Source organism: Lithobates pipiens, unplaced genomic scaffold (genome assembly GCF_037356315.1).
Source record: "Lithobates pipiens isolate NorthernLeopardFrog02 unplaced genomic scaffold, aLitPip1_a1.2 Scaffold_11, whole genome shotgun sequence".
In the NCBI taxonomy this organism is placed as follows: domain Eukaryota; kingdom Metazoa; phylum Chordata; class Amphibia; order Anura; family Ranidae; genus Lithobates; species Lithobates pipiens.
Genome location: NW_027507696.1, coordinates 25,675,081 through 25,687,958, shown reverse-complemented (window position 1 = coordinate 25,687,958; position 12,878 = coordinate 25,675,081). Strand labels below are relative to the sequence as shown.

The window sequence follows — 12,878 nt, the reverse complement described above, 5'->3', positions numbered from 1 at the left end:
TCTCTGCTTTCAAAAATTATCAACAAAATGCGTATGGAAAAATGTCAACATTGCCCTGGAATTTCCGGAAAGCAAGCAGTTAAAAAAAAAAAAAAAAGTTTGGGCTTTTTACTTTGAGCAGCTGTACAGCGCACATGTACCTAAACCTAATACTACGGCCAAAGTCTTTGTTTATGAATGAGAGGTATAAAGGGAGATAGAGCCAAACGTCATTTGTTCCCACACCCTATCAACAGGCATGATGAAAACATTGTCACTAGAGCACGATTCTCCTTGTAGTCCCGCTTCCAGACTTTATACTAGAGATGGATAGCAGCGGCCATATTGTTGTAGCCCTTTTTTTTTAAGTGGCAAGTGAAGTCGTGGGCTCCACCAAAATGTTTCCTCTCATAGAGACAACCAGGAAGTGTGCCTCTTCCGTGTTTACTATCATTTCCGAAGTAATAGAAATGCGACTTACTTATACGTCATGGCAGTGAGCAGTAAGAAACTTACCATGTCGGAGGCTTTGGTTATCGGGACCGGTAGATGACGTCTGTGCCCCAGGAGACCAGCACTCAGTGTTGAAGCAGTACGCATTGCTGACATGCAATCTGGGGGTGAGTACAGCTCCTGGTTATTAACCCCCATAACACAAACTATGGTCACTGCTATGTCATCTTCTGACATAACAGTGACAAAACAAAGGTAAAGTGTAAAGTCAAAACTTTTTCATTTAGTAGTAGGGAATTTGTTTATGTTGTGTGCATACCATTGAGATATATATATATATATACACACACACACACCACTTTATTAGTAGGGATGGGCTCAGGCGTGTTCGAATCATGCCCACCAGGAAGCCGTCACTGCACACTCGCTGTCTATAATTGGTGGTGTACAGTGTCGGTTTCCTGGCAGGTACATTCTGAACACACCTGAGCCCATCATTATTAGGTACACCTGTTCAATTGGCTGATTAGCAATTTGTGTTACCAACCAATCACATGGCAGCAGCTCAAGGCATCTAGATGTGGTCAAGATAACTTGCTGAAGTTTAAACCGAGCATCAGATTGCGGAAGAAAGTGGATTTAAAGAGGAAGTAAACCCTCAGCGAAAAAAACAAAAAAACCCTGCAAGAGAAACACATGATTAGCTAGTATGCATAGTATCACTTACCTCAGATCGAAGCCCCCATATCGCTCCATGTCTCCCCCCCCCCCCCCTCCCCCCGACCGCCGACATGTTGTCCCAGAGTGACTTCCGGGTATTGCGGCTCTGTGCTTAGCCGGAGTCGCGTTGACGTCTCCGCACATGCGCGCGGGAACGGCACAGTACAACTGAAGCAAAGGCATATAGCGCCATTGCTTCAGTTGTCTTAAGTGTGCATGTGCCGCATGAAGTCGGCACATGCAATTACAGGGGATATCTCCTAAACCGTGCAGGTTTAGGAGATATCCTTGTTAGCTACAGCTAAGCCTTAATATATGCTTACCTGTAACATAAAGTTGTAAACAAGGGTTTACAACCACTGACTTTGAACATTGGATTGTTGGTGCCAGACGGGCTGGTCTGAGTATTTCAAAAACTGCTGATGTACTGGGATTTTCACACACAACCATTAAGGATGGGCTTGGGCGGGCTCGCAACTCCACGTGCATGAGCCCACCAGGAAGCTGATACTGCACAGTGCTAATCACAGGCATTGAGACATTTCCCCATCTCTGCAGCTGCAGATTGGGAAATGTCTCACTGCCTGTGATTAGCGCTGCTCCTAGTGGGGTTGCGAACGTGCCCAAGCCCGTCCTTAGTGGGCAGACTGATTCGAGATGATAAAAAGGCAACAGTAACTCACGTAGCCACTTGTTATAACCAAGTTATGCAGAATACCATCTCTAAATGCATAACACATCAAACCCTGAAGAAGATACAGCAGCAGAAGACCACATCGGGTGCCACTCCTGTCAGCTAAGAACAGGAAACAGGCTTCAATTCGCACAGGCTTGCCAAAATTGAACAATAGAAGATTGGAAAAACGTTGCCTGGTCCGATGAGTCTCAATTTCAGCTGCGACATTCAGATGATAGAGTCAGAATTTGGCGTAAACAACATGAAAGCATGGATCTATCCCACCCTGTATCGATGGTTCAGGCTGGTGGTGGTGGTGTAATGGTGTGGGGGATATTTTCTTGGCACACTTTGGGCCCCTTAGTACCAATTGAACATCATTTAAACTCCATGGCCTACCTGAGTATTGTTACCGACCATGTCCATCCCTTTATGTCTACAGTGTACCCATCTTCTAATGGCTACTTCCAGCAGGAAAATGCACCATGTCACAAAGCTCAAATAATCTCAGCACTGGTTTCTTGAACGTGACAATGAGTTCACTGTACTCTAATGGCCTCCACAGTCACCAGATCTCAATCCATTAGAGCAGCTTTGGGATGTGGTGGAACGGGAGATTTGCATCACGAATTTGCAACTGCCAAATCTGCAGTAACTGCGTGATGTTATGTCAATATGGACATTATACATCTCTGAAGAATGTTTCCATACCTTGGTGAATTTAAACCATGAAGAATTAAAGCTGTTCTTAACCACTTCAGTTCCGGACCAATAAACACCTTAAGGACCAGAGGTCTTTTTGCAATTTCGCACTGCGCTGCTTTAACTGGTAATTGCGCGGTCATGCAATATTGCACCCAAACGAAATTTGCGTCCTTTTCTTCCCACAAATAGAGCTTTCTTTTGATGGTATTTGATTGCCTCTGCGTTTTTTTTTTTTTTGCGATATAAATGAAAAAAGAGCGAAAATTTTGAAAAAAAAAGATATTTTCTTCTTTTTGTTATAAGAAAAATCGAATAAACTAAATTTTAGTCATACATTGAGGGCAAAATTTATTCAGCCACATGTCTTTAGTAAAAAAAATGTCAATAAGCGTATATTTTTTGGTTTGCGCAAAAGTTATAGCGTCTACAAACTAGAGTACATTTTCTGGAATTTACACAGCTTTTAATTTATGACTGCCGATCTCATTTCTTGAGGTGCTAAAATGGCAGGGCAGTACAAACCCCCCCCAAATGACCCCATTTTGGAAAGTAGACACCCCAAGGAAATTGCTGATGGGTATGTTGAGCCCATTGAATATTTATTTTTTTTGTCCTAAGGGATTGAATAATGACAAAAAAAAAAAAAAAAAATTTTTTTTACAAAAAGTTGTCACTAAATGATATATTGCTCACACATGCCATGGTTATATGTGAAATGACACCCCAAAATACATTCTGCTGCTTCTCCCGAGTACGGGGATACCACATGTGTGGGACTTTTTGGGAGTCTAGTCGCGCACGGCACCCCGAAAACCAATCACCACCTTCAGGATTTCTAAGGGTGCAAATTTTTGATTTAACTTCTCACTACCTATCACAGTTTCGAAGGCCATAAAATGCCAAAATAGCACAAAACCCCCCCAAATGACCCCATTTTGGAAAGTAGACACCCCAAGCTATTTACTGAGAGGCATGTTGAGTCCATGGAATATTTTATATTTTGCCAAAAGTTGCGGGAATATTACAAACTTTTTTTTTTTTTGCACAAAGTTGTCACTAAATGATATATTGCTCACACATGCTATGGGCAGAAGTCAAATTACACCCCAAAATAAATTCTGCTGCTTCTCCCGAGTACGGGGATACCACATGTGGGGGACTTTTTGGGAGCCTAGTTAACTAGCTACCTAGCGACACTAGCGACACTGATGCAGCGTTCAGAAAAATTATCGCTTAGTGACACTGGCAAAAGGGGGTGAAAGGGTTAACTAGCGGAAATCAGGGGGTTAAAACCATTATTGGGTAGTATATCGGGGTACCTAGCGCTATAAAAACCTGGCGGTGAACCTAAAAAAATAACTAGCTACCTAGCGACTGTAGCGACACTAATGCAGCGATCAGAAAAACGATTGCTTAGTGACACTGGCAAAAGGGGGTGAAAGGGTTAACTAGCGGCAATCAGGGGGTTAAAAACATTATTGGGTAGTCTATCGGGGTACCTAGCGATATAAAAACCTGGCGGTGAACCTAAAAAAATAACTAGCTACCTAGCGACACATGCAGCGATCAGAAAAATGATCGCTTAGTGACACTGGCAAAAGGGGGTGAAAGGGTTAACTAGCGGCAATCAGGGGGTTAAAAACATTATTGGGTAGTATATCGGGGTACCTAGCGCTATAAAAACCTGGCGGTGAACCTAAAAAAATAACTAGCTACCTAGCGACTGTAGCGACACTAATGCAGCGATCAGAAAAACGATCGCTTAGTGACACTGGCAAAAGGGGGTGAAAGGGTTAACTAGCGGCAATCAGGGGGTTAAAAACATTATTGGGTAGTATATCGGGGTACCTAGCGATATAAAAACCTGGCGGTGAACCTAAAAAAATAACTAGCTACCTAGCGACACTAGCGACACATGCAGCGATCAGAAAAATGATCGCTTAGTGACACTGGCAAAAGGGGGTGAAAGGGTTAACTCTAGGGGCAATCAGGGGGTTAAATCTTTATTGGGGGGTGATAGGGGGCTACCCTGGACCTAACACTAACTGTCCTGACAGTTTTTACTGTCACAACTGACACTGAATGCATTGATCAGTAAAGAAATGATCAATGCAATCAGTGACACTGTGACTGGGGGGGGAAGGGGGGGCGGGGGGGGGGATCGGGGGGCGATCGGGGGGGGGATCGGGGGGGGTTTGTGTGCCTGTGTGTACCTACATGTCAGTGTAGTGTTCGTGCAGACTTACTTTTACTCTTCTCCTCGTAGTCCGGTCAAAAAGACCGCCCCGAGGAGAATGACATCACTTCCTCCTTCCTGTGTAAACAATACACAGGGGAGGAAGCTTCTCATTGGCCAGGAGCGATCCAGAGGGGGTGGCCGAAAACGAACGGCCATCCCCTCATCACGGAGCGCTCCTGGACCGAATCGGACCGCCGTAACCAGCGGGAGGGGGTCCGATGGGACCCCCCACCCGCTGGAAGGCAATCACGTAGATGTACGTGATTGTGCCTGCCTGTGCCATTGTGCTGACGTACAATGGCAATACGGCGGTCCTCAAGTGGTTAAGGCAAAAGGGGGTCCAACCTGGTACTAGCAATGTGTCCCTAATAAAGTGGCTGGTGTGTGTGTGTGTATGTATGTATGTATGTATGTATATATTGAATAGGAAGTCTCCCAAAGTGATGGAAATTCCCATTGAAGACAATTGTCTCTATTGGGAGATTTTCCTGTTTTTTTTTTTTTTTTTTTTTTTTTCTTTTTCTTTTTCTTTTTTTATTTATTACATGTACTTGTATAGCGCCATCAGTTTACGCAGCACCTTTCATATATATTGTATGTTCACATCAGACCCTGTCCTAAAGGAGCTTGCAATCTAAGGCCGCGTACACACGAGAGGATTGTCCGTCCAACTTAGTCCGCTGAACCGTGTTTCAGCGGACAATCCCCTCGTGTGTGGGCTTCAGCGGACTTTTTCAGCGGACAGTCTGGCGGACTAAGTCTTTTTCCGTAATACAGTCCGTCCAAACTTGGTTTCAGCGGACAGTCCGCTCGTGAGTAGGCAAGTTGGACGGACTAAGTATGGCGCATGCTCAGAAAGGATTTGCACGGCCGAAGGTTGCATTGCAGTGTATTGGACGTCGTATTTCTAGTCCCGTCGTACGTGCTGTACACGTCATCGCGCAAGCTTTCAGCGGACTGTCTGTTCATCGTGTGTGGTCAAGTCCGTTCATTCAAAAGTAGGACGGACTGTCTGTCGGATTGTCTGACGAACTTAGTTGGCCAGACAATCCGCCCGTGTGTACGCGGCCTAACTCTCATTCATACACACATATTAGGCACAATTTAGACAGGAGCCAATTAACCTACCAGCACGTCTTTGGAGTGTGGCAGGAAAAGCAAAATACCCAGAGGAAACCCTCACATGCACAGGGAGAACATGCAAATTCCAGGCAGGTAGTGTCCGTGGTTGTGATTTTTCCCTCACCTCCTGTCCTGGAGGAGAACACTAAGCCCTTGTACACACGGTCGGAGATTCCGACAACCAAATCCGTCGGATTTTGTCCGATGGATTTTTTCCGAAACTGTTGTATACACACGGTCGGACAAAGTTGTTGGAAAATCCGACGTGATGACGTTATTTAGTTACAACGGGACTATGTTCACGCTTTGGTGTAGGAATTTGATCTGAGCATGCGTGGCACTTTGTCCGATCGGAATTCTCTACACATGATCGGAGTATGTCCGATCGGAGCATTTTGTAAGAAAATATTTCCGGCAAGTTGGAAAAGTTGGTCCGACGGATATTCCGACGGAAACAGTCCGATGCAGACCACACACAGTCGGAATATCCGACAAAACGCTCCGATCGGACACATTCCGACGGAATCTCCGACCGTGTGTACAAGGGCTAAGGGCAGGTTCACATTGGTGTGCTACGGTTTGTACACAGTGAAATTCTATGCGAGTTTTAGGTCTTATTCCATTGAATTCTATTAGATCATTCATATCAAAGTTCTGCATGCTGCATCTTTTACAAAATGTATGGTCTAGTAGAAATAAATTGGATTGCATCTAAAACTGTGTGTAGAACGTGCATACAATTGCACTGCTCCTAAACCACAGCACACCAATGTGAACATGCACTAAAGCCGCATACACACGGGCGGACTGTCTGGCCAACTTAGTCCGCCGAAACACATTTCAGCGGACAGTCCGCTCGTGTGAGGGCTTCAGCGGACTTTTTCAGCGTGCAGTCTGGCGGACTAAGTATTTCGGAATTTCCGCAATACTGTCCGTCGGACTCGCATTTCGTCAGACAATCCGCCCGTGTGTATGCCAGTCCGCCGTACTTTTGAAATGAGTGGACTTTTCCCGCCCGGAGAAAAGTCCGCTCATTTCGAGCGGGTATCCAGGTAGGCGGGGCCCGCGAAGGAGACGTCGCTGGCCCCGCCGCCTGGTATGGACTTAAAGGGGAACCCCAACGCCGAAAAAATCGGCATGGGGGTCCCCCCCAAGTCCACAACAGACCCTTGTCCGAGCACGCTACCCGGCCGGCCAGGAAAGGGGGGCGAGCGAGCGCCCCACCTCCTGAGCCGTACCAGGCCGCGTGCCCTCAACATGGGGGGGTGCCTTGGGGAAGGGGGGGCCGCGCGGCCCCCCCACCCCAAAGCACCTTGTCCCCATGTTGATGAGGACAAGGGCCTCTTCCCGACAACCCTGGCCGTTGGTTGTCGGGGTCTGCGGGCGGGGGGCTTATCGGAATCCGGGAGCCCCCTTTAATAAGGGGGCCCCCGGATACCGGCCCCCCACCCTATGTGAATGAGTATGGGGTACAATGTACCCCTACCCATTCACCTGTAAAATAAAAGTACAAAAAAAAACACAACACACGAGATAAAATACTTTATTGCACAGCTCCGGGGGTCTTCCGTCTTCGGGGGGTCTTCTCGCCGGACTCCTCCGCTATCTTCTTGTAGCTCTTTTGCTAGCGGAGGAGTCCGGCTTTCTTCCTCGCCGCCGGCCTCTTCTCCCGACTTCGGGGGTCTTGTCCCGCTCTTCGGTTCTTCTGCCGGGCCACCGCGCCTTCTTATAGCTCTTTTACAAGCGGTGGCTTGGTCTTCTGTCGCCGCCGCCTTCCGTTCTTCTTCTTCTTCTTCTTCTTCTCCTCCTCCCTCCTCCCTCCTTCTTCTTGCCTCGACGATCTCTCCGGCCGGAATGCCAGGGACACACTGCACGGCCACTTATATAGGGACAAGGGGCGGTGTCACATGGCTTTATGTCACATGAGGCGGTGTCACATGGTGACCCCGCCCCCTTACGATGTCATAGTCCCCATGTGACATCAACCCATGTGACCAAGCCATGTGACACCGCCCCTTGTCCCTATATAAGTGGCCGCGCAGTGCGTCCCTGGCATTCCGGCCGGAGAGATCGTCGAGGCAATATCTCCTGAAGGAGAAGAACGGAAGGCGGCGGCGACAGAAGACCGGGCCACCGCCTGTAAAAGGGCTATAAGAAGGCGCGGTGGCCCGGCAGAAGAACCGAAGAGGGGGACAAGACCCCCGAAGTCGGGAGAAGAGGCCGGCGGCGAGGAAGAAAGCCGGACTCCTCCGCTAGCAAAAGAGCTACAAGAAGATAGCGGAGGAGTCCAGCGAGAAGACCCCCTAAGACGGAAGACCCCCGGAGCTGTGCAATAAAGTATTTTATCTCGTGTTTTTTTTGTACTTTTATTTTACAGGTGAATGGGTAGGGGTACATTGTACCCCATACTCATTCACATAGGGTGGGGGGCCGGTATCCGGGGGCCCCCTTATTAAAGGGGGCTCCCTGATTCCGATAAGCCCCCCGCCCGCAGACCCCGACAACCAACGGCCAGGGTTGTCGGGAAGAGGCCCTTGTCCTCATCAACATGGGGACAAGGTGCTTTGGGGTGGGGGGGGGCGCGAGGCCCCCCCTTCCCCAAGGCACCCCCCCATGTTGAGGGCACGCGGCCTGGTACGGTTTAGGAGGGGGGGCGCTCGCTCGCCCCCCTTTTCCTGGCCGGCCGGGTAGCGTGCTCGGACAAGGGTCTGTTGTGGACTTGGGGGGGGGGGGGGGGGGGGTCCCCCAAGCCGATTTTTTTTTTTTCAGTGTTGGGGTTCCCCTTTAAGTCCATACCAGGCGGCGGGGTCAGCGATGTGTCCTTCGCGGGCCCCGCCTACCTGGAGACGCGCTCGAAATGAGCGGACTTTCCTCCGCGTGTGTGGGCGAGTCTGTTCATTTCAAAAGTAGGGCGGATAGTATGGCGGACTTAGTACGCCGTATTAGTCCGCTCAAAAAGTGGTGTGTGTGGTCAAGTCCGTTCATTCGAAAGTATGACGGACTGTCCGTCGGATTGTCTGACGGACTAAGTTGGCCAGACAGTCCGCCCGTGTGTACGCGGCTTAACATGTTGATTAGGTTCCTTCTTTCCACCATCACCTTCCCTCGTTTATTTATTTTTTTTATTTTTTTCCTCCTTCCCTGTCCCTATTCGCACTACAATGCTGGTGTGATGTGCGGTGTAGAAAAAAGTAGATATGCTTCATTGTTCTGCAGCACATTGAAACACACTTCTGTGCATAGACCATGAATGAAGTGTAAGTTTATCGCACTCCTTTGAAGTTAAAGTAGAACTATAGGCAAAATTTTTTTTTTTTCATTTTGGATAGAGTAAGGGAGGGTTTTAACCCCTGTCAGATATTTTTTCTTTGCCATCTGTATCCCATTGTGGAGATTTCCCTTCACTTCTTGTCCCATAGCCAAACAGGAATTGACAGGAAATCCCTGCTAATGAAGGGAATCCCATGGGGACCCTTAGGTAACCAGAACTAGTGTCCTCATTGGAAGATTTCCCCACTATTACTTTTCTGGGGACAACCCAAAATTTGGGATTTTCTTTTACTTTCACTTTCAATGATAATGGTAAACAGGACAAATAGAGAGGGGGCATTTCCTAAATGGAGCACAGACAGCAATAAAAATTGTCAAGCGTTCTAATCCCTCTCCACTTTTTCCAAAACGAACAAAAACAGGTTTTGCCTTTAGTTATACTTTAAGGATGAATTTTAAAATGGGTATAATCCTTTTAGATGATGACCCACCATTGAAGCTGGAAATCACTGCAGTACTCTCTACTATGTTGATTGCCACGATCATCTGGCCTTTTGCACACTGACCACAGGGCTTCACTCGCTTGGCACCACCACTATTCAACAAACACCTTGTATATTTTTAATGGAATACAATGATTGGACAAGGTGGAAAGGCAAGCAGGTGATGTCATTTAAAGTGGAACTAAAGGGGTTAATACCCACCTTTCCAATGGTCCCTTACCAGCACCGGTATCTTCGTCATTCCAGCACACAGAGACTGGCTTGGCGCTGTGTTTTTTCACCAGAAGGGAGATCGGCAGACAGATGCTTGCTGATCTCCCTCTGTTACACTAACACCTGCCGTGATGGGCATTAAACATTATAGGTGGGATGAGCGGTACCATCGTCAGGGTGCAGAAGTGATCGGGTGGCTTTACAGCTGCCTGAATCCCTTCCATGAGAAAGCCCAGCACTGACCAAATAAATGTAAACACATTTTTAGCTGCTGCAACAGCCAGGAGTGTTTTTTAAAATCCCATTCTACCAGCTGCTATTTATATACTACGCTGATAGACAAATGTTTAAACAAAAGTATAGTAAACAGTGCAATGCACTGAAACAGAGCATATCACTGCCTGACACAACAAACCCTAGGCCACAACTACGTGGTAAACCGCCACATTTTACTGTGCATGAAGTGCCAGTTCTAGCCAACAGTGCCTTGCACTTTTAAAGAAAAGTAGAGAGTTTACCCTTCTTTTCTTTCTTGGCGACAATCCCTCTGTTCCTGTACAGATTCAAAGTCAAGGATTGGATTTTCGCTCACTTTTAGCTACAGTGACAGAAAGTTGATAACTCTCCCCAATGGGCCACAGACAGCAAAAATGACTGGTTACTACGTGTTACTGTACTTTGCGTTTTAGTGCAGGCAGCTACAGACCAGATGTATAAATATGTCTTATATTCTGCTTATAGTCCTTATCATTTTGTCTGCATTAAAGCATAATTGAAGTGCTGAAAAGGTCTTTGCTACATAGGGGGAACTATCTGGCCCAATCTTTTCCTACTGTATGGAGAAGAAAAGTAGGCTAAAACCTATCATTTGCTGTCAATGTCAGACAATTATTGCAATGTGAATAATTTAGAAGACTGGCAGATATTACCAGCCACTTGGTCTGTGTGCTCATCTAGGGCTAGCCTTAATTTTCCTAGTTGGTTATTTTTGTGTGTGCTTTTTCCTTCTAGATACATCACAAGTGTCTTTTAGCAGCCCTTTTAGTCAAGAGACATGGGCCAGCAAAGTGAAACAACCTCCAAAAGTTAGGATCCCTCCAGCTACCTTCGTGAAACCTGTATGTTCTTCACCTAGCATTGCTAAGGATGCAAAATCACAGGGCTGGAATAAGGTACGTCTCCTTCCCTTTTATTTATTTATTTTAAGTAGAAAAAACTGGAATAGAGCTAAAACCCAAATGTGTAAAGCTACTATATCATACTTTATCGTATAATATCTCAATCTGATACATTATGCAAATTGCTTTTTAATAAGGGGTTCTGCTTTTAGGTAATATTTTTTAGGTGGGTTGAATCCGCTTCTGGCTTCTTGTATGCCTTTGGATATTCCCAAGAGTGAGCGCTCCCTGCTAGAATTCCTGATTCTGTTCCTGTCCAGCTGAAAGTCCTAGGTGCTTTCACCTACCTTTTGTGGATGTTCTTCTACTCCTTGTTGTATTCCATATAATTTAAAATAAATAGAAAACTCAACAGGAGGAGTCAGAATCCTTCATTATGCCCACAGTAGGTGTTGCAGACCCAGTAGATCAAGCACAGCAATCTCACTAATGGAGTCCTTCAGATTGTCAGGTGGTTTAACTTGCCAATAGCTACCAAAAACAGAAATCTCAGTTTTGGGTGGTCTGTCCCTTTGTTATAAAATGGCTTTTCAAAGGCATTTTGAATAAAAAAAACAATATATAAAAAAATAAATAAAATAAAAATTAATAAATCTACTAGGCTTAAAAAGTAAGCCTTTTAAATATACATATCATAGCCAAGATGATGGCACTTGCTGAAATTGGAAGGTTGCTCACACAGTGGAACTAGTTCAGTCCAATGAGATGTGTAATTTATGAGTCTGAGAGACCGCACACTTCTACAGTGTACACACAACATGAACACAAATTAGCCACACTACATTATTATATTATTATACAGGATTTAGTGCCAAGAGTTTGAACAGCGCTGTTGCAAAGGGGAGATAATACAGCAACAATACAAGAGGGTTAGGAGGGCCCTGCTCCTGGAAACTTACAATCTAATAGGGAGGGGCTGGTGGAACAAAAAGTAATAACTGTGAGAGATGAACTGATGTGAGAAATAAAAAATGTGGTTATTAGTTGAAAGCAGGATAGGCTTCCCTGAAGAGATGAGCTTTCAGGGATCTCCTATAAGTGGACAGAGATACCTGGACAGATTGGGAGAGGCTCTGGAAAATTTTGACTTAAGTGGATGTAAAGAACTGATGTAAACGTTTATACGTATACGTTTTTTTCTCAGAAAGAATGTGGCTGAATTGATGAAACAAACTGCAGGCATGAGTGAAGGGGGCCTTAGGCATGAAGGTAGTAAGTATGGGGGTGATCAGCACATGTTTTAGAGGGGAGGGAAAGGTGCCAGCAGTGAGGGAGATATTGAAGATGCGAGGGAACGAAGGATAGAAGAGGGTGACCGTAGTAGTTGTGCTGTGTGTGTCTATTTAGGCTTGGAGTCATGGCTCCACCCCACCACCTCTCTCCTCATTGGCTCACTTTCTTTGACAGCAGCGGGAGCCAATGGCACCCCTCTGCTGCCTCAGCTTAAGAGGAGGGGAGTCCCAGACAGCCATGACTCTTGTGAAAGATCGCTGGATCAAGATGGGGCTCAGGTAAGCATGAGTGATGCACACAGAAGGTTTTTTTATCTTAATGCAAGGAATGCATTAGGAGAAAAAAAAAACCTTCTGACTTTACAACCACATTAAGGCCGGGTTCACACCGCTGCGATGCGGGAACGCCGCGAATCCGCGGCGTTTTCCCGCATCGCACACCTCCCGCCGGCAGTTCACACTGCCCTATGCGGACGGCTGGGAGTGTCAATGATATGTTAATGACACCCCCAGATCTGTCCGCATATCGCAGTGCGATCTGCCGACTCGCACAGGAATCGGATCGCATGGTGTGAACCCCCCATGCGA

The 12,878-nt window shown here is 46.4% G+C and overlaps 1 protein-coding gene across 1 annotated transcript in view; it reads left to right on the top strand.

Moving 5' to 3' along the window:
- Positions 1-378: 378 nt before the first annotated feature.
- Positions 379-12,878, top strand: part of SECISBP2 (SECIS binding protein 2) — a 76,119-nt gene continuing 63,619 nt past the window's right edge. The window contains exons 1-2 of the mRNA XM_077469964.1: positions 379-599; positions 10,892-11,052. Of these exons, the coding sequence (XP_077326090.1) occupies positions 587-599; positions 10,892-11,052 (174 nt within the window). The 5' untranslated portion in view covers positions 379-586. The remainder of the gene's footprint in view (positions 600-10,891; positions 11,053-12,878) is intronic.